The sequence below is a fragment of the Terrapene carolina genome, unplaced genomic scaffold (assembly GCF_002925995.2).
Source record: "Terrapene carolina triunguis isolate 2854851 unplaced genomic scaffold, T_m_triunguis-2.0 Scaffold166, whole genome shotgun sequence".
NCBI lineage: Eukaryota > Metazoa > Chordata > Testudines > Emydidae > Terrapene > Terrapene triunguis.
In genome coordinates, this window is record NW_020664517.1 from 1,237,941 (window position 1) to 1,257,829 (window position 19,889).

General features: G+C 62.4%; 1 protein-coding gene across 1 annotated transcript; it reads right to left on the minus strand.

Annotated features, from left to right (window-relative positions):
* Positions 1-896: 896 nt before the first annotated feature.
* Positions 897-16,762, minus strand: LOC112115023 (partitioning defective 6 homolog alpha). Its single transcript, XM_026653873.2, has 3 exons — positions 16,676-16,762; positions 14,651-14,873; positions 897-1,876 (listed from the first exon to the last, which is right to left on the minus strand). The coding sequence occupies exons 1-3, from the start codon at positions 16,736-16,738 to the stop codon at positions 1,125-1,127; spliced, it is 1,038 nt and encodes a 345-aa protein (XP_026509658.1). The 5' UTR covers positions 16,739-16,762; the 3' UTR covers positions 897-1,124.
* Positions 16,763-19,889: the final 3,127 nt, after the last annotated feature.

The window sequence follows — 19,889 nt, forward strand, 5'->3', positions numbered from 1 at the left end:
CATGGCTCTTGCGGAGTCCCTGGGAGCTGAGGTCCCCCAGGGCCCGTTAGGACAGAGCCCCAGTTGGGGGCTCACCCCACGGCCCCGCAGGCCAGGCAGAGAGAACAGCAGCAGCAGGCACCGTACCCCCCTGGCCCTGCAGGCAGCTGGGGGCACAGAGCCCCCACGGGGGGCCCAGGGGCCTGCTTGCCCGGGCTGGTGCCCAGCTGAGCTTTGCCTCAAGGAAATGCTGCTGGCCCGGGGACCAGGCTGAGCTAATCCATGTCCTGCCAGCAGGGGGCGGGCCGGGGCAGCACCAGTGCAGGATGGGGGGGCCCCAGCTCTCTGCCGGCGGAGGAGGTGGCGCCCCCGTCCGGTGCACGGCCCTGGCAGGAGTTAGTTCCTGGGCTGAGGATTCTCCAGGGCACATTGACCCCGTTCCTGGTTCTGGCCCGTGGCAGGGGCACCGGGGGCTGCTCCTCATGGTACTGCACGAAAGCGGGCTGGGCAGGAGCCATTTCCCTCATGGGGGTGAGCGTCAGCACGGGCCCCAGGGAGCAGAGATCCCCAAGGGGCCAGGCAGGCACCAGCCCCTCCCTGCCAGGCGTGTTAACAGGCCAGGAGCACTCAGGGCTGGAGTCATTGGCATTTCTGCCCACCCTGCCCTGCCCCTCGTTACCCAGCCTTGGGGGTGGGGCGACCCCTGAGCCTTGGCCCCTCTTGGGACCTGCCCCCCGGGCGAGCACAAGAGATGAGCGAGCACTTTCTAAAAAAGGTTTAATGGCCCATCGCAATATATTAATTTATGATGCATATTTTCATAAAACAATTTAAAAAACCCACTTGATTGGAAGGAAAGGGGTGAGGGGGGGGTGGGTCTGGCCCAGGGGGTGAGGCCTGAGAGGGGCAGTGTCTAGTCATTTGGTTCCCCCCCAAGGGTGGGGAGCCCCACAGACGGGGGAGGGGCAGGGCTCGGCGTTCACGTCTCCGCTCCCGGCTGCCACCCTTCCTGTGGTGGGCACGGGGCGCCCAGCGTCCTGGCCCTGCCGGAGAGGAGGAGACTGGCTGGGGCAGGACCCGGCTGGCTGCCAGGGCCTTCCGTACTGCCCGCCGCCCCCATGCCAGCGGGGGGATGGGGCGGCGCTCTATAGGGTGAGGAGCGTGCCGTCCTCCTGCCGGCTGCCCCCGCGGCTGCCATTGGCACTGCCCAGCGAGTGCAGGGAGCCGGGCAGTGCCAGGCTCTGCTGGCAGCTCTTGTCCAGGAGGCTGCCATTGGGGCAGCGGGCGGCGCCGTCGCTCTCGATGACCAGGTCCCCCTCCTCGTCGCTCTCGCCCTCGGCCGTGCTGTAGTGGCTCAGGTAGTGGGAGGCAGGGCTGGGCGTGCTGTCCGTCGAGACGCCCGAGCTGCCCGAGGCCTTGCTGCTGCGGATGACGTTGTTGCGCTGGTTGGCCGGCTTGACGGTGACGATGAGGTTGTGGCTGTTGGCCACCATCATGTCCGTCACCTGGTCCAGCGACTTGCCGGCCACGTCGATGCCGTTCACCTCCAGGATCTCGTCGCTGACGGCCAGCAGCCCCGTGCTCTCGGCCAGCCCGCCCTTCACCAGGCGGGAGATGAAGATGCCGGGCACCTTCTCGACGCCCTGGGGGGCCACGCGCACGCTGACGCCGTCGCGGATGTAGAAGCCCAGCGGCTTGTCGGAGCCGTGCTTGTGCAGCCGGACGCGCCGGTGCGTCTCGGGCAGGATGTCCACGTCGATGACGGAGGAGATCTGCCGGAAGTCCTGGGGCAGGCCGATCAGCAGCTGCGGCTTGGACCGGTGGTGCGCCGGCCGCAGCAGCCCCTTCTTCTTCCGCTGCAGGGAGTTGGAGGCAAAGACGCTGGAGTCGGCTTCTGCTGCAGGGAGCAAGAAGAGTGCCTGGGTCAGACAGGAACCCACTGGCCCCAGCAGCCAGCCCCGGCCCCTCCTGGAGACAGCGCCCCCGCCAGGCCCCCCAGCCAGCTGCCCCAATGCAGCCGCGATCAGGAACCCGGCCCCCAGCCCCGCCCCACCCCCAGCCCCCTGCTAGCCCAGCCCTGGGCTCCCCCGGCCCTGCCGGTGCCCCTCACTCCCGACCCGCAGCCCCTGCTATCCCATCCCTGGGCTCCCCCGGCCCTGCCGGTGCCCCTCACTCCCGACCCGCAGCCCCCTGCTAGCCCAGCCCTGGGCTTCCCCTGCCCCCTGCCACCCCTCCTGACTTGGGGTCTGGGCTCTCCCTGAATGGAGACCCAAGTCCCCCCTGAGGCATCTGGATGTTTCTCCAGGTATCACAGCCACCAACGAGGACGAGACGCCTGAATTCGTCCTCTTGGCTCTGCCCTGCTCCAGCCCCTGGGTGCTGCCGACTGCGCCAGGAGCCCCCTGCAGACCTTGGCAGCTACTCTGGAGCACGGCGCTGTCCTCGCTAGCCCAGGCAGCGGCTGGCATGGCTGACCAGCCCAGGGCTACGGCTTCACTGGCAGCTCCTCGCGGCCGGGCAGGAGGGGTCAGCAGCGCGGCAGAGAGACTCCACGGTGCCATCCCCGGGCTGAATTGGGTGGGAAACCCTCTGGTCTCTGCCAACCGCACCAGCCCCACAGGGACCAGGCAGCTGCTTCTGCTCAGCCCTAGAACCAGTGTCCCAGCCCCCACCCCTCCAGCTGGACCCCCCCCTCCAACCCCCGCAATAGCCCATGATCTCCACCCGCCAGCCTACCTGGAAGAGCCCCTCCCCCACCAAACCCACCCAGCAAGAGCCCCTCCCCCGGCAGGCCTGGAGCCCTCTGATAAGGGCAGAGCAACGGTGGGGGGAGGGGAAGGACTGGGCTGGGCCCCTCCCTCTCTGGGATCTCACGCCCTGTCCCCCTTGGGATCCCAGCTCACTGGCCTGTGGGTGGCTGGAGAGTGGGGGGGTAGGGGAGGGTCAGGCAGGCATCCAGCTGTCCCAGCCCCAAGGGAGCAGAGTGGAGGGTTTCACCCGCCTGGGCAGCTGTGCTTGTCATGTCCCACAACCCCCCTCCAGGGCACGGTGGGAACCCCGGCGTCCTGGGGAAATTCCATTGCCCCTGCCTAGAGCCAGGCCCCGGCTGCGGGGCCCTTGGCCGGTATCGGCTCCGGGCAGGCCGTGCTGTGCAGGGCACACAGAGGACCATGTCGACATGGCGCACGGCCTGCCCGGGAGCAGTAGAGGGCACCTAGGCACAGCAGGGGCCAGGACTCCTGGGTCCATCACTCTGGGCAAGTCCCTCCCCACTCGGTGGATCCCAGGGACTGTCTGTGTAGCCCCAGGGCCTCTCCCCAAGGCACCTGCCTGGCCCATGGGGCCAACGGGAGCCTCCCGCTGGGCTATGCCTGCCCCAGCTCCAGAGCCGTGTGCCCCAGCAGTGCCCCCGGCTGGCTGCTGAGAGCATCGTGGCCTCGCTCAGCACAGCCCCGGGGCACCAATCGCTCCTGCTGGGCACCAGCCAGGCTGGCGCTGCCCACACGAGCATCACGCCAGCCAGCTGCAGGACCCCAACTCATTCGCCACCTCCACCAAACCCCAAACCCTCCCTGCTTCTCTTCCGCTCCCCCAAGGCCACAGTGCCACCCCACAACACCTCCCCCCGCACACCCCATCTCCCCAATCCTTCCCCCCAGCTCAGCCCACCCGCCGATGGGCACAGAGGTGCCAGACCCAGATCTCTGCCACGGGCCCCCTTGGCTCACACTCTGGGATGCACCCTCGCCCCTGGGCTCCAGCCCATCCCCTGCTCCCCTTCAACACCAGACTGCCCTCTGCCCCACCAGGGTGGAGGGGCTGCTTCCGCTGGGGCAGCCCTCAGACCCCTTGCCTGAGAGACCACTGCCCCCTCCCACTCCAGCTGCCCCTCCTCATGCCCTGCCCCACAGAGCAGCCTGTGCCCATGGATCACATCACGCTCTGCAGCCTCGGCTGCCCTCACCCAGGTTACGCCCTTCGTGCTGGTGACGGAAGCCACGAGTCGAGACCCCCAGGCCACGCCGAGCGCCACGCCAGGTCAGGGCCGCTCAGAGACGCCAGGCCCATGCAGCCAGGCCCAGAGCAGGCAGCCCGTGGCTGAGGGTGTTACCGCGCTGGACACACCCCCTCCCCTGCCCACACCCCCCCATCGTTCCCCTCCCTCACACAGGAGCTGGCCACACTGTAGCTGCTGACTCCCCCCATCCTGCGGGGTGTGTGGGGGGGGTCTCCCTGGGACAGCCCAGTCCCCCTCCCCAGGCTGACTGGCACGTGATGCCGTGGCTCTGGGAGGGGGAGCTCAGGACGCTTTCTGCTCGGCCTGGTCCCAGAGGAGCTGGCGTTGGCCAATTCCCCTCCCTTCCTGCCACTAGCCCAGCCCGGGGGAGCAATGCAGCCGCTGATTGGGGCCCACGCCGAGGACACCCCGCTCTGCCCTGGCCTGCTGCTGCCGGGCAGGTGCTGGCACAGCGGTGGGTGAGAGCAGGGGTGGGGCTGTACCCGCCAGTCGAGCTGGGCCTGGGGGATTACATGGCATGTGCCGGGCTGGGATTAGAGGAATCTGAATAACTCGGCTTTAATCGTAGTGTGAGTCATGCCCCATGGAGTTAACCCTGGAGCTGCCAGCTCCCACAAGCAGCAGCTCAGGTCACCTGCACGCCAGCTTGGCCTTTTCCCGCTGGGGCAGAGAGCCAGGGCTGGCTGGCATGCAGGAGCCCGCAGACACCTTCCCTAGCTCCGCTGGTCGCTCCCCCCGTGCGTGTCCCATGATACTCAGGGCAGCACCACCCAGCGCTCTGAGGGCACCCACAGCAGAGACAGGGAGCCCACCCCTTGGGGTGGATCACCAGAAGGGGGACGTCTCTATGCCAGGCCAGGCAGACTACCAGCTCTCGGCAGCGGGGAGCAGCAGCCATGCCCCACGAGAAGCCTGGGAGAGATGGGCTCCCAGCCCACCCCCATCCCCTCTGCATATAGAGGGGGGCCCATGGGACTGGCAGCTCCCAGCCAGCCCTCCTCTCCCCAGCTGGCCACAGCTACGGATAGGCCCCTGGTGCCCCCAGCCCAGGCAGCTGGTTCCACAGACGCCCATCTGCGCACAGCTTCCCCACGACCCCAGACCCCTGGCAGGGCCAGCGCCCCAGTCCCAGCTGCTGCCACTGGGGCCAGGGAGACTCCAGACACAGTCCCCCCAAGCAGAGAACCCGCGGCAAGGAGCAGGGCATGCTGGGATCCGCCGGCCACGCCAACTGACTCTAGCTCGGAGCAGCTCAAGGTGCCAAGGTTTGGGGCCCAAGAGCCAAGCCGAGCAGACAGCCTCCCCCTGCGGCAGCATGTCCCAAGTCCCTGGGGCAAGGGCCAGGAGCTCCCCCCACAGGCTCGGTCTCTGGCCACAGTGCACCCCAACCTTCCCCTGGGGAGGGGGTGGGGCAGGGCTGATCTGGGGGGGGGGAGTGAATGGGGGTGGAATTGAGCCCAGGGGGGCAGCCCACCCCCAGCTAATGACACCCCAGGCTTCAACTCTGGCAGAGCGCCCATGGGTTCATGGAGCCAGGAGCCGTCAGGCTCATCCAGCCCCTAGCACCACAACGGGGTCAGAAGAGCGCCCCCTACAGTCACTCACGACCCTGCCTGCACCTGGCAGTGAGAGACACCCCCCCACCCCCCAGTCACTGACACCACAGAGCCCCCTAGCACCTCCCTGGGGCATCGCAGCCAGTACGGAGACCCCTGCCCCCTGCCGCGCCTGGCTGCTCCTTGGAGATGGCCAGAGCCCGGGGCTGCCTAGCTGGGGCAGCGAGCAGAGCATGGCCCCGCCAGCCCACAGGTTTCTTTCCCGAGCGCCGCGAAGCTTTTGATGTGGAGTTTACGGACGGGGGGGGGAGGCGAGAGCCTAGGCCGGGCTGTGAAGGGTCAGACCCCAGGGCCGCCCAGACCCAGCCTGTGAGCCCTGCCGCCTGGCTGAGCAGCGAGCGCCTCTCCCGGCGCACGCCCGCCTGCAGGGGCTGGTAGCTATAAATATCTCGCCGTGCACACACCACGCTGTATTTTTAGCCCAGGAGACTCGACAAGGCCTTTCCCAGCTATTTCTGTGAGCGAGGGATGCGAGCAGCTCAGCACCACCTCCTCCGGGGCAGCTGCCTCTGCCGACCCCACCGCGGGGCTGCCTGGCTGCCCCGGCCCACACCAGCCTGAGGAAGAGGCTGATGATGGAGCCAGAATCCACATGCCCAGGACACAGCCAGGGCCATTTCTTATCAGGCTGCGCTTTTCCTTCTGCAAGCTCCCCCCAACCCCGAGAACCCCCCCGGGACCCCCCTGCCCAGCAGCTGCCCGCAGGGCACCTGGCCTACAAGGGGGAGGTGGCAGGGGCCCCCACATCACAGAAGCCTTCCTTGGCCACAGCGGAGTCTCTGCCCCCATCCCATCATTACTGCCCCCCGGCTGAGCCCAGGGGCTGCTGCAGAGCAGTGCAAGCGTCAGTGAGCCGAGCCGCGGGGGCAGAGGGCTGGGCCTGGGAACTGGGGCCAGGTCTCTGCTGCGGAGGCAGGCTCACACAGCAACATGGGCTCGGGGCTTCGCTCCCTGCCGTTTACGGGGGCAGTGCCCAGATAAGCGAGGCTGAGCGGGCAGAGCACAGGACTGGGACTCAGGAGAGCTGGGCTGGGCAAGCCTGGGAAAGTCACTGCCCCCTTGGTGTCTCAGTTTCCCCTTTGTGAGGTGGCGATAGCCACACTGCCCTCCTTTGCCATTGGAGAGTCCCAGCTGAGGCGGGGGGGGGGAGGAGTGCTGGGGAGCACCTGGGCCCCTGGTAACGCTGTCAGGGACCTGGTGGCTCTGATGCTCCCCAGAAGCAGAGCTGCCTGCCCAGCCCTTTGCCATCCCCCTCCGCTCCCGCTCTGCCTAGCTCCACCAGAGGACTAGGCAAAGATAGTACCTATGTCACACTTCAGGCAACACGCCGGTATTCCCCCTTTGTGGGTCCAGCAGAGGCACCCGCTCCTGGCTCCCAGCTCCTCGGCTGTCACCACCCCCTGACCAGGGTTTTTCCAGGCTGCACAGTTCTCTGCCGACAGCGCTACTCCCAGCAAGCCAGACTGTCTAAACAGGCCTTTGATCTCTCGTTAGAAGCTCCAAACAGCTGTAAATTGCCCACAGTGACAAGTCACCATGCAGTCCTTTGTAAGCCAGCACATTTATTCTTAAGATGAAAGCACTACAGAGAAAATCATCATAATTCCTACAAACATCCTAAAAACGTACCAGCGGTCACGCAACAGTCTTATGGGGCCTCCGGAGGCCAAAGCCCCCAGCCCTTCCCAGGAAGGATTGGGGCCCCCTTGAACAGAAGGGCCTGTCCAGCTGCTGGATCAGAAGCAGGCCCTGAGTCAGTTTAAACTCAGGCTATTGATCCAAAAGTCCTTTCCTTGTCTGGTGGCCTCTGGGGAATCCAGTTTGAACCAGTGCACGTGAACCTCTCCAGATGGTGGTAGATCGAGGGGGGCGCGGGGGGGGGGGGGGGGGGGGAGAGTTCACCTCATCACTCTGTACTGTTAGTTCGTGGGGTGAGCTGTGGCCACTCTCCCCCATGGAACTACAGGCAATCCCTGGCCCACCATGCTGACACAAACGTAATACAGTGAGATCTCCCAGTGATACTGCAGGAAATTGCCGTATCGGTCAGAGCGGTCTTCAAAAGGGGGAACAAAGAGGATCCGGGGAATTATAGACCAGTCAGGCTGATTTTGATACCAGGAGAGATATCAGAATAAGTTAGCACTCAGTCAGTTTGTAAGCACCTAGAGCAGGGTTCTCAAACTGGGGGTTGGGACCCCTCAGGGGGTCGCGAGGTTATTACATGGGGCGGGGGTTGCAAGCTGTCAACCTCGACCCCAAACCCCGCTTTGCATCCAGCACTTATAATGGTGTTAAATATATAAAAAGGTGTTTTTAATTATTGGGGGGGGGGGGCACTCAGAGGCTTGCGATGTGAAAGGGGTCACCGGTACAAAAGTTTGAGAACCACTGCCCTAGAGGATAATAGGGTTACAAGGAATAGCCAGCATGGATTTATCAAGAACAAATCATGTCAACCCAAGCTAATTTCCTTCTTTGACAGGGCTACTGACCTCACTGGATGGGGGGAAGCAGTAGATGTGATCGAACTTTACTTTAGTGAGGCTTTTGGCACAGTCCCACATGACATTCTCATAAACAAGCTAGGTGGGTGCACAACTGGTTGAAAGGCCATACTCAGAGTCGTTCTCGATGGTTCGCTGTCAAACTGGGAGGGCGTATCGAGTGGGATCCCGCGGGGTTCTCTCCTAGGTCCAGTGCTAGTTAGTATTTTCCTTAATGACTTGGCTAATGGAGTGCAGGGCCTGCCTACAAAATCTGCAGATGACACCAAGCTGGGAGGGTCACGTGCACTTTGGAGGACAGGGTTAGAATTCAAAACGACCTTGACAAATTGGAGAATTGGTCTGAAAGCAATAAGATGAAATTCACTAGAGACAAGTGCCACGTATTACACGTAGGGAGGGAAAAAACTCCAATGCACCGATACAATAAGTGGGAAATAACTGGCTAGGTGGTAGTACTGCTGAAAAGGATCTGTGGCTCATAGCAGACTGCAAACTGAATACAGTCATCAATGTGATGTAGTTGCAACAGGCTAATGTCATTCTGGGCTGTATTGGGCACCACATTTCAGGAAAGATGTGGACAAATTGGTGAGTCCAGAGGAGAGCAACAGAAATGATTAAAGGTCTAGAAAACATGACCTGTGAAGGGAGATTTTTAAAAAATGGGTTTGGTTAGTCTGGAGCAGGGCCGCCCGGGGGGCGGGGGGGAAGTTGCCCCAGGCCCCACAGGGGCTCCCCACAAGAGTATAGTATTCTATAGTATTGCAACTTTTTTTTTTTATGGAAGGGGCCCCCAAAATTGCTTTGCCCCAGGCCCCCTGAATCCTCCGGGCGGCCCTGAGCAAGGAGCTTCGGGTTCTGTCTCTGACACCCTTGGTTGCCAACGAGGGGCTGATCGGTGCTGGGCCTCTGAGCGTGGGGTGGGCCCCTGCCGTCTGGGGCCAGGACGGGACACCAGCCATACAGACCTTCCCTGGCAACCCTTGGAGAGAGGCCCTGCCGAGACATGTTGGAGTCCAGGGCAAGGAAGGTGAGACTCCGAGTTCTCCACTCGCCCCGGTCCCCTCCCGCTCAGCAGGGCCGGTGCCCTGGGTATCGCTGGGGCTGGGGGGTGCATTGCGCAGGGTGACATATGCCATCACACAGCGCAGTGTTCTGCAAAGCCCCGTCCCAGGCCTGCTGCCGAGTGCTATGTACTTCCTCACTCCCAGGTGCGAGCCCGGCTGTAAAGTGGCTTGTGTGCACGCTGCACGGTGGCTGTTGGAAGCGGTATTGCTGGGCGGGATGCGCTTACCCCCAGGAGGCATGGGGCAGGTTCTGGCCATCTTGGGCAATGGCACCTCACTGTGGGGAGGTGGCACCATGGGCTCCCATGAGCCAAGGGGTTGGGTTTTTTTTTCCTGCCGGGATCTGAGATGAGCTGGGTCCTCCTGAACCCAGAGTCCTGGAGCTTCCCCCCTTCCAGCCCCCCCAAACGTGTGCACACACTGCCCTCAGCGACTCCCTGCATTATCCCAGGCGTGGGGCGGAGCTGACTCTGCATCTGTCCCATCTGTTCCTTTAACCCTCCAAGGAGTCGTGCAGGGGCAGCTGCTGCACGGAGGAGGAACCCGCCGCACTCTCTCCTGGCTTCCTGTCACGGCAGCAGATGTAGAATCGCAGAAGTGTCCCCGAGAGGTCACCTAGTCCAGCCCCTGCGCTGAGGCAGGGCCGAGCAACCCTAGAGCAACCTTGACAGGGGTTTGTCCAACCTGCTCTTAAAAACCTCCAATGATGGAGATTCCACCACCTCCCTGGGCAATTTATCCCAGTGCTTAGCCACCCTGACAGTTGCAAAGTTTTTCCTAATGTCCAACCTAAACCGCCCTTGCTGCAATTTAAGCCCATTGCTTCTTGTCCTGTCCTCAGAGGTTAGAGAGAACAATTCTTCTCCCTCCTCCTTGTAACCGTTTTCAAGCACATAAAAGGTTGTTATCAAGTCCCCCCTCAGTCTTCTCTTCTCCAGACCAGGGCCGCCCAGAGGATTCAGGGGGCCTGGAGCAAAGCAATTTTGGGGGACCCTTCCATAAAAAAAGTTGCAATGCTATAGAATACTATATTCTCATGGGGGCCCCTGCGGGGCCCGGGGCAAATTGCCCCACTTGGCCCCTCCCTCTGGGCGGCCCTATCCTTGCTGGGCCGTCTCTAGTCTAGGCCAGCCCATCCAGCACCTGGCCCTGGACGTACAGTCAGAGATTTGGGAATCTCCCCACGCTCAGGTGGTCACTAGCTGCCAGCACAGCGCCCCCTCCCCCCATGAATGGAGCAGCACAGGGGGGGCGGAGAAGCACAGCCCCAGAAGGAAGCCCCCTCCCCCAACACTTCCCTTTCCAAGGTTCAGCGCCCTCCAGGCCTTCGTTACTGCACTAATTCCCAACAGTCACTTCCCATTAGTGGCCTGGGCTCACACACAGAGTCCTCAGCATAAGCCAGACCCCAGGCCAGGGGGGGAAGGGGAGCGACCCCAGATCAAGCAGGTCTGGCTCCATCCCTCCCCAGCCTGCGCATCCCGGTTCGTTATCCTACACCTCTACGGTGCCTTGCTTCCCCAGAGCCGGCGCAGGATCACCTGCTCCCCCACTCCCGAAACGCAGCCCGCTCTGGGGTGGGACGCGACAGCTGCTTCGCAGCACAAAAGCAGCAGTGTGGACAGGGGAGTCCCGCACCCTACCGGAGCCGCAGGGGGAGTCTCGGCGGGTAGGAGGCGGCTACCCAAGCTGGGATCCAGCCAGGAGAACTCAGGACAGGCTGCGATTTAAGGGCTGTGCTGTGGATCTCCGAGGCTCTGTTTTAAATCTGTCCCGCCTCCTGGGAACACGCTCAGGCCTGACACACACGCACAGGCAGCCCCACACTCGCCCTGTCTCCCTTCCAGCCACTGGCCGGGCCCTGCTGCTCTGCAGAATCACAGGCCGTGGGGGCCCAGCTGCAGGTTTGCCCAGCGAGGGGCCTGAGGCGGGGGTGCCCTGCATGCCCATCCCATGCTCTGCTCCCAGCACAGTCTGGCTGTGCCAAGGGCAGGGCTGCATGAGAGCTGGACTCTTCCTCCAGGCCTGCCCAGAGCCCAGCAGGTGAGACGGCTGCCGGGAAGCGGCACTGCTCTCCCCAAGCAGGTCAGAGCCAGAGCCTTGGCAGCCCCCAGCCCCCACTCTCACACTAGCTCCCAGGAGGAAGTGGGAAGAGCAGAGGCAGAGCAGACACAGCTTTGGAGTCGGGGGTAGCTTCTGGCAGTGCCCCCCGCCCCGCCAGCGCAGGGGAGCTGTGACCCCTTTCCAGCCAGTGCTTGAGGATGGGCATGTGTGGAGGAGAGGGGTGGTTACGCAAGGGCCCCTCCCATCTAGCCCCCTGGGACTTGGGGGTCCCACCGCCATTCCAGCCTCAGCAGAGGTGCCCCGAACTGGGGGGGCCCTGGAACCAGATCCTCCAGGACTTCTGGGGCACTCCCAGAGCCCAGCCCCCCAGCTCGAGGGCAGCACCCCGAGCCCAACCTCTCCCCGGGGTGGAGGATGCGCACACACAGGCCCTGCTTACTGTGGGGCAGACCCAAGCCCGTCTCCTTTTCCCCTCCCAGGACGTTGTCCCTTGGGGGCCTGCCCTCCAGTTGGCTAGTGCCAGAGCCTCAGCCCTCCATCTGCCGAGAGCCTCGCTGGTGGGAGCTCGGCATGAGCCCGTCTGGGAAGGGAGGGCCCAGAGGACGCTGCCTTCATCTGGGCCAGCTTTAGCTCCCGCCCAGCCTGGAGGTGAACCCTCACATCAGCGGCTCCCAGACATCTCTCCCCTCACTGGCCAGCAGCCTGCTGCAGGAACGCCAGCCTGGAAACCCCACGGAGCAGTTTGTTTTCACTGGGGAGTCCAGCCAGACTCCCCCCCCCCACACACACCTTTTATCTTGGCTGCTCTGAGCACCCGGCCGACGCAGCCAGCACCGTGCAGGCAGACAGACTGCTGGGCCGTGCTCTAGATCTGGGCAGAGTCTCCCACGCCTTCACGCTGGCTGCGCTCAAGGGCTTTCCCAGAGCAGCGGGCTCAGGCCTCCCGGATTCAGCTCGAGCGATAGTGCTGGCTGGGGGGGCAGCAGCGTGGGGAGCAGGGCCTGGCAGTGCCGTGCACGGCAGAGCCCCATGGCGGCAGGCCAGCTTGCTGCCCCCTCCTTGCCCCAATGGGCAAGATGGTATCATCAGCCCATGGCCTGCTCCCAAGCCAGGGCTCCAGGCAGCGGCCGCCAGACACTGGGTTTTAGGTCTGTTCACTCACAGACATAAACGCGTGACTATGTCATTCAAAGGGAAGTCCCCACCCTGCTCCCCCTTGGTGTGGCTGGAAGCCTGGGCCCGGCTGTGCCTGCACTCCTGGGGAGCGGACGGCTGCTTTAGCGTCTAGAGCCCAGGGACTGGAGTTGGCAGCTCCTTGATCGGGGGCAAGTCACTGCCCCTCTCTGTGCCTCAGTTTTCCTGACCTGGGAAACAGGGCCAGCCTCACTTCACCAGGGTTGGGATTGGCTCAGAGGGCAGGGGCTAGAGAAGGGCCAAGGCTCTGTCTTCTGCGCGTCCTGGGCTCTGATCCCACCGAGATCTGCCAATATTTTCCTCTCCCTCTGCAGCTGGCAGTAAGCTCCCACCCAGGAGCATGCAGACTGGGCAGAGGAGGGTCAAACCCTTCTCAGCCACCCCGCAGGACAAACAGGCAGAGACCAGGGGGCTCCCCAGAGGGGTTGGGACCTGGCTCCCGACGAGCATTCAGATCCGAGAGAGTAAACAGCTCAGGGCTGCGTGGAGACCTGAGAGGAGCAGGAGTCTCCTCCCTCCAGTTCGTGCTTTGAGAGCACCAATGCCAGAGGCAGATGACTGGCTACTCCAAGCCATTTAGAAACTCGGGGCTTCGGGTGCCCTGTACGTGACAGCAGGGGAATCCCCAGCCCTCCAGTTGGTTTGGGGCTCCACAGGGCATCAGCAAGGATGATGTCTGGCAATTCAATAGGCAACACTTTGGGAGAGCGGTACTCAACGCAGTGCTGTGGCACAGCCCTAGAGGGCGCTGTGCTGCCCCTCAGAGCGGGCAGCCGATACCGCTACTGGCCACATGTGGTCTCTTAGACCCACTGGTCCTTTAGCCAGACTCATGATCTAGTTTACACTCCGCCTCACAATCTGCTGACTAATCCTCCCTGCAGTGGCGATCGGAGACGGTAGCCTCCACTTCCTGTCCTAAGCTGCTGTGTACATTGAAGTACAGCTTGTTCCACCCCAGAGGAAGCTGCATTTCAGCAGCGACCGAAGTCACCCTAGCGCCTGCATGCATTAGACCACTAGAAGCACTCTGAGATCCTTCCAGATGAAAGAAGTTATAGGCACGCAGCAGATTCCCATAGGTTCACATGTATTTTCATTTTTGTTCTTATGATCTGCATATATGGGTAATGAAAGACGTTTCCCTACCCAGGGAACATTCACCCATCTCTGGGGTGGAACATCATCACTGCTCAGCAGCACGCAGCATCACTGCACCTCACGACAAGTGAAGAATGCTGGTGAAGAATGCTGGGAGGAGATAAATTCCAGGCCTGGTGGCTTAGAGTTTCATCTGCCCCCTGTGGAAGAGACGAGCTACTTTCCAGGAACAACGTGTTCTTTAATTGAATTCACCCTGCAGGGCAGTGGGGCTTTAAGGCTGCAGGAGTTTAACTCTCTGCTATTTCTTCTGTTGAAACGTAACTAGTTTCACTCATTCCCCAGAGGACTCAGCCGGTCCCGCAATACACTGCAAGGGCTTTAATCGGTGGCCTCACACACCAGAGCACACAACCATTAAACGAGGCCCAGCGCAGGAGGGAGAGCACAGGCAGAGCCCCCTCAGACATTTTGCTGTTGCCCTTTTGATTGATGGGAATGATGCATCAATGCAGTTTGTGAGATGGGCGACAACTTCTGCATTTTGTTAATGATTCCTCCACGCCTCCCTGCCCTAGGCTGCCAGGCCCTGCTCGAGTCCTCGGGAGAGAGTAGGGTGACCAGAGGTCTCGCGTTTATAGGGACAGTCCCGATATTTGGAGCTTTTTCTTATATAGGCTCCTATTACCCCCCACCCCCTGTCCTGATTTTTCACACGCTGTCTGGTCACCCTACTCCCACTTGACCACAAGTCACCATCAAAGCAAATGAACCATCACAGCTAACAGTTCCCACCAGAGCCAGGATATAAAATGTACTGGTTGATCACATGTGCCAGCTGGCTATGCTCCCCTGTGCAGCAAGAGGTCCCAACACTGTTGTGTACCGGAGGCTGTAACACACAGCTGAAGTGCCTGGGCACCAACATACCGCAAAGTTATCACAAAACACAGGCTGCGGCTGGTCTGATGTTTAGTGCTCTGGAATAGCAGGTCAACGCAATCCACTCCCCACTTTCCCCTTGGAGGAAGCTCTCAGCCAGGTAAGGAACCCGAGGCCAACGTGGGCAGCCGACGGTGCCCCGCACTGCCCCAGACTTACCCCTCTTCTGGATGATGATCCTGAGCAGCGGGTTGGCGGAGGAGAGCGCCTTGTGGTAGTTATCGTCATTGTTGATGGGCAGCAAGTCCCCGTGAACGTCCGTGTACCCCAACAACACATCCACGCAGGGGATCTGGTGGACCGTCTGGATCAGCTGGTAGAACTCCTGGAAGCCGCCCACACTGGAGCGTTTCATAGCAAAGCGGCGGAACTCGGCGTCAAACTGGGGGCAGAGAAGAGAGGTCAGGGCCAGAGACCAGCATGGTAGCCAGGGGGCTCAGTCTCAGCTCTGCCCCACGATTCGCTTCACGTCCAGACCATAGGGGATCAGTCAGGGGCTCTCACCAGCTGAGATGGCCAGGGCTTGGTGCCTGCACACACATGGAATGAGGTCAGACTACACTGGGTCCCCCACACCAACTCCTCCCGCAGGAGCCCTGAGCTTCATCCCAGCACCCTCCCCGGGGCTCCGTCCCATCCCACACTGACTGACTCATGGCTGCATTGAGGCACCCTCTGGCTCATATGGGGTCTGCCTGGACCTAGCATGTGGGCTGAGGAGTCAGGCCAGTGGGAAGAGAGGTGGCAACGCAGAGCAGAGGGAAGCTCCCAGGTGCGAGGAGGCCTGAACAGGGTCACACACCCAGGTCTCACCGGAAGCACTGCCCCTGCACTCAGCCACTTCTGGCCACCGTGTGTTCGCCATTGCAGGGTCTATGGAAAGTCCCTTGCCCAGCATTACTTTGCAAGGCAGAGAAAGCAGACCTGGGTCACCCCTAGCTAGGCTGCCGCGCAGGAAGGGACACAAGAGCCTCCTCTATGTCCCCTCACTCCCCTGTAAGCCAAGCTTCAGGAGACCCGGTAGCCAGTGCTCCACTTCCACCGCTGGGTTTGCGGGGGCCTCCCTGACCAACTGTAAGCCTGGCACATGCAAGCAGCAGGGCAAGGCACTGGTGCCAGGAGGCAATTCCACAGTCCCATTTCCACGAGGAGCTGCTGCCTACTAGAGCCTCCGAGCAGCACGGTTAAAATCCATCCGGGGAGACGCCTGCCAGGAGAGCCAAGCCCTCGGGTGTGCCCTCTGTCCCATGCGCCCTCCTGCGGAGCCCCGCACCAGAGGCGACATTAGAAAAACTAATCTACACGGCAACTTCAGCTGCGCTGGCGTGAACCCTGGGCCGACCCGCACTGCTGTGGCACTCAGAGCTGTGGCACTCAGTCCGGGCTGGCAGAATAAAGGGTTAATTGGGGGGGGGCAGGGTGCAAGGGAACGTCTCTGCCCTAGGCCAGGCACGGGAAGAGGGAAGCTGCACACACAGCCCCTCATCTCTCCTCAGACAACCCAGGCGCTGCCTCCCGCAACCTCCCTCATTACTGCTCCCCTCAGAAAATCAATCACCCAGCGGAGAGACAAAGGGAAGCCGATCCGACCAGCCGGCGCAAGGCGCTGTCCTGCAGCCGCTCGCCAGACGCCGGAGGGGAAGCCAGGTGGATTCCAGGGGGGGCACGGCCAGGAACCTGCTTTTCTCTCCCCCAGGCCAGGGAGGCAAAGGTCCCGGCTGGCACAAGCCGGGCAGAGCTCCACAGGCGAGGGCCCTTCCCCGCGCAGCCCCCGGGTGTCCCGGGGACCGAGGCTAGAGCGGTCAGCCGGCAGCGCGGGTCCCTGGCATCGTTGCATAACCTGCCGGCTACTGCGAGGGCTTCGCGCCGCACAGGGCACCCGAGCCAGCCCCTGCCTCCTGCGGGAGCGGGACGGACTCGGGCCGGTCCAGCCCCGGCACTGAAGGGCGATTTGAGCCCGCCAGGCTGCAGCCCCGCGCAGGGAATAACCCGCTCCACCCCGCATCCGCCAGAGCCGTGGAGACGCGGGCTGAGCTGGCGGCAGGCGGAGCGCGCCCGTCCTGCCCCGGCTGCAGCCCCGGGGCGCGCGGGACCCCCTGCAACAGGGACCCGGGGCCTGTCCCGGAGCGGCTCGCGGGGCTGCGGGGCGGGACGTGCCGGGCGGCGCCGCGGGCAGGCGCTTACCTTGCTCTTCACCTCGATGACGGGCTCCGGGCTCCGCGCCGGGGTGCGGTGGTGCTTGGCCATGCTGGGCCGCGCTGGGCCGGGCCGGGCCCGGCTGCTGCTCCCGCCGCCTGCCCGCCCCGCACTGGCTGCGGCTCCTGCGGCCACGGGGGGTTTTCACCGGCCGTGACGTCATCCCGAGCAGGTTAGGGGCCGCCACGGGATTGGCGGAGGCCGGGCCCGGGGGCGGGCTCAGAACGTCCCCTGCGTCTGGATGGAAGATTGCTGACAACGTCGCCTAGGTAACGGGGGTGGGAGCTCTCCAAGGTGTAGTGTCAGGGTCCGAGGCGGCGGGGCGCAGGGGAGGAGCGTGTCCCGGGGGCGCAGGGGCAGGAGCGTGTCCCGGGGGCGCAGGGGCAGGAGCGTGTCCCAGGGGCGCAGGGGCAGGAGCGTGTCCCGGGGGGGGCCGTGCCCCCAGGGGCGCAGGGGCAGGAGCGTGTCGGGGGGCCCGTGACCCAGGAGGCACAGGGCCGGGGCGGCGAGTAGTATTGGCCCATGGTGCCCAGACTCCAGCAATATTCAGGGCCCGGGGGTCCGGCTCCACCAATGTTTGGGGCCAGGTCTCTCTCCGGCCCCACTTGGTGCCCCCGCGCACCTCCCCGGGCCCCGGAGCAACCCGGTCTCAACCCTACAGCTCCCCGCTGCCTTCGCTCCGCTTGCTCCGGGCATTAACTGCCGCCGCAGGGTCCTAGCGCCCCCATTCACTAGTGCCAGGCCAGGCTGTCCTTACCCTGCCCTTCTGCCTCGGACCCTTCCCTTTTCCGGCGGGACCCTCCACCAGCACATCCCCCTCCCCCGCCCGCAGTCACCGCTCCTGCCCCACGCTGGGCAAGGGGCAGCCCATCCCTCATCCTAACCCTCTGCCTTAGCCCCGAGCCCCTCCCACACCCCAAACCCCTCATCCCCAGCCCCACCCCACAGCCCTCACCCCTGTACCCCAACCCTCTTCCTGAGCCCCTTCCAACCCAAACCCCTCATCCCCAGCCCCACCCAGAGCCCTCACATTTTTACATTATTTAAAAATATATATATTGGCTTACAAGGCGGGGGGGGCGGGACTTAGACCTGTTCTGGGCACCACCAAAAATTATACAAACCTGCCGCCCCTGCCACAGGAGATGGAAGGGGCCATGCCCCAGGAGTGCAGGGGTTAGGGCCAGGCCATGGACGGGGGACCTGCCCCAGGGGAGGTGAGGAGGATGAGGGTGGCTTGGGGGTGTGTTGGGAGGGTGGGGGATGAAGCTGGTCCGTTTGGGGATGAGTGAGGCTCAATGTGATGAGGATGGCTCTCCGGAAGGGTCTCTGCATTAGGAGTCTGCTGACTGGGACAGGTACTGCTACTCTGCAGATGCATGGAGATTGACCAAGCTGGCCCTAAGTTCCGTGCCAGGCTCCAGTGCAGCAGGGCGGGCATTCTGCAGCAGCTTGTGGGCATCGAGATATTGGGAGCATGAACAGTGCAGCCAGCCCAGACGCTCCAGTTAGTTACGGTGATGTTCATCTCTGTTCGTTTCACAAGGCCCCACATGGTTAGTTTCAATACATCATAGAGTTTTTTATTGACAACACATAAGTGCCTCACTTCATATCAGCTAGGGCCGGGGTTCTCAAACTTCATTGCAGCGCGACTCCCTTCTGACAACAGAAATTACTGCACGACCCCAGTAGGGGGGAACGAAGCCTGAGCCCGCCCGAGCCCCGTGGCCCAGGGTGTGTGCGTGGGGGCAAAGCCCAAGTCCCACTACCCCATGCGGGTGTGGGGGGACCTGTAACCTGAGCCCTGCTACCCAGGGTTGAAGCCCTCAGACTTGGGCTTTGGCCCCGGGCCCCAGCAAGTCTATCCCAGCCCTGGTGACCCCATTAAAATAGTTTGAGAACCGCTGTGTTAGGGGAAAGCTGGAGGTCTGGGCAGCAGGGGAAGGAACAGTCAGGGCTTATAGCATCAGGGAAAGTGGGGGAGGCAATTTGGGGTGAGAAAATGAGCTTGCTAGTTCTACTGAAATTATCTATAGTGAACCAGATGTCAGTGCTGACATCGATATTGTCTTTGCCCATCAGCTGGGCTGCAGTGTGATTGTCAGTTGTACCCAAGGTCTGACAGGGTGTTGCCGCTGTGTGGCTGGGCCTGCCAAACTGTGGCTGCATTGCAGGGTTCGGCTGTCATGGCATCCCTCAGGGCCTTGCAGTCCGTGGTACCAGACACGCTCTGTTCACCCACCCGCCCTTTGCCAGGCATCACACATGGCTGGGATCACAAGACACGCCTGAGGTGTTGGCAGCATTTGGGAGCCCAAAAGAAAACGGGAAACCAGGACTCAGCTGTCGTGCAGTTTGGTCCCCCACAGTCTGTAACTGTGGTGCAAACGGGAACATGTGCCATGGCCCTGGAACGGGGAGGCCCATGCTGCCCTCAAGCGTTGTCTAGTTGTCTGGTGTCCAGCTGGCGCTGGGCTGGAGAGCCCCTTCGCAGCACACTTGCAGCGAGCACTGTTCTGCTCCCAGCGGCTTTGTCCGGATGTGGGGAAGTGGTGGAGCTTAGGGCAGGCTCAGCTTCCCTGTCCTAGCCAAGCCTGGCCTCTACTCAACCTGTTTCCGAGTCGAGACGCAGAGTAACACCTCGTCACCTGATTTAGCTGGTCGAGCTGCAGCTGGGCTCCTGCCTGGGCTAGGACACGATCAGCTACAATCAAGCTAGAGATGTTACTCTGACATCTCCATCAGGGAGAGGGTTTAGGTTGGGCTTAGCTAGCTCCGCTCACCTGAGCCTGAATGAAACCTCCTAGACCAAACACTTGGTGGCTGGTGTCCTGAGACTGACGGGCTGCAGGCATGTGCATTTGGCAACGTATTTGGAAACAGGAGCTGGATGCTCGGTCTATCGCTAGGTGTGTGGGTGTGGGTGTGAATGAGACAGCTGGTGTTTGTAAGCCAATAAACACATACACAAAAGCTCTGTTTGTCAGGCTGGACGGGGTGAGTGTGTGTGTGTTTAAATGCTCCCTCCTACCTTTAAACTATGTTTGATCAACCCCCCGCCTACAATGTGGTCACAACCTTTTCTCTACCTCCCGAGTAATGTAGCCCCTTGGCAGATGGGTACAGCAGCCCTTCTATTGCTGGGGATCTGGCCCCATCGACTCCAATGGAGCCACGGCCCATTGACACCAGCAGGGAT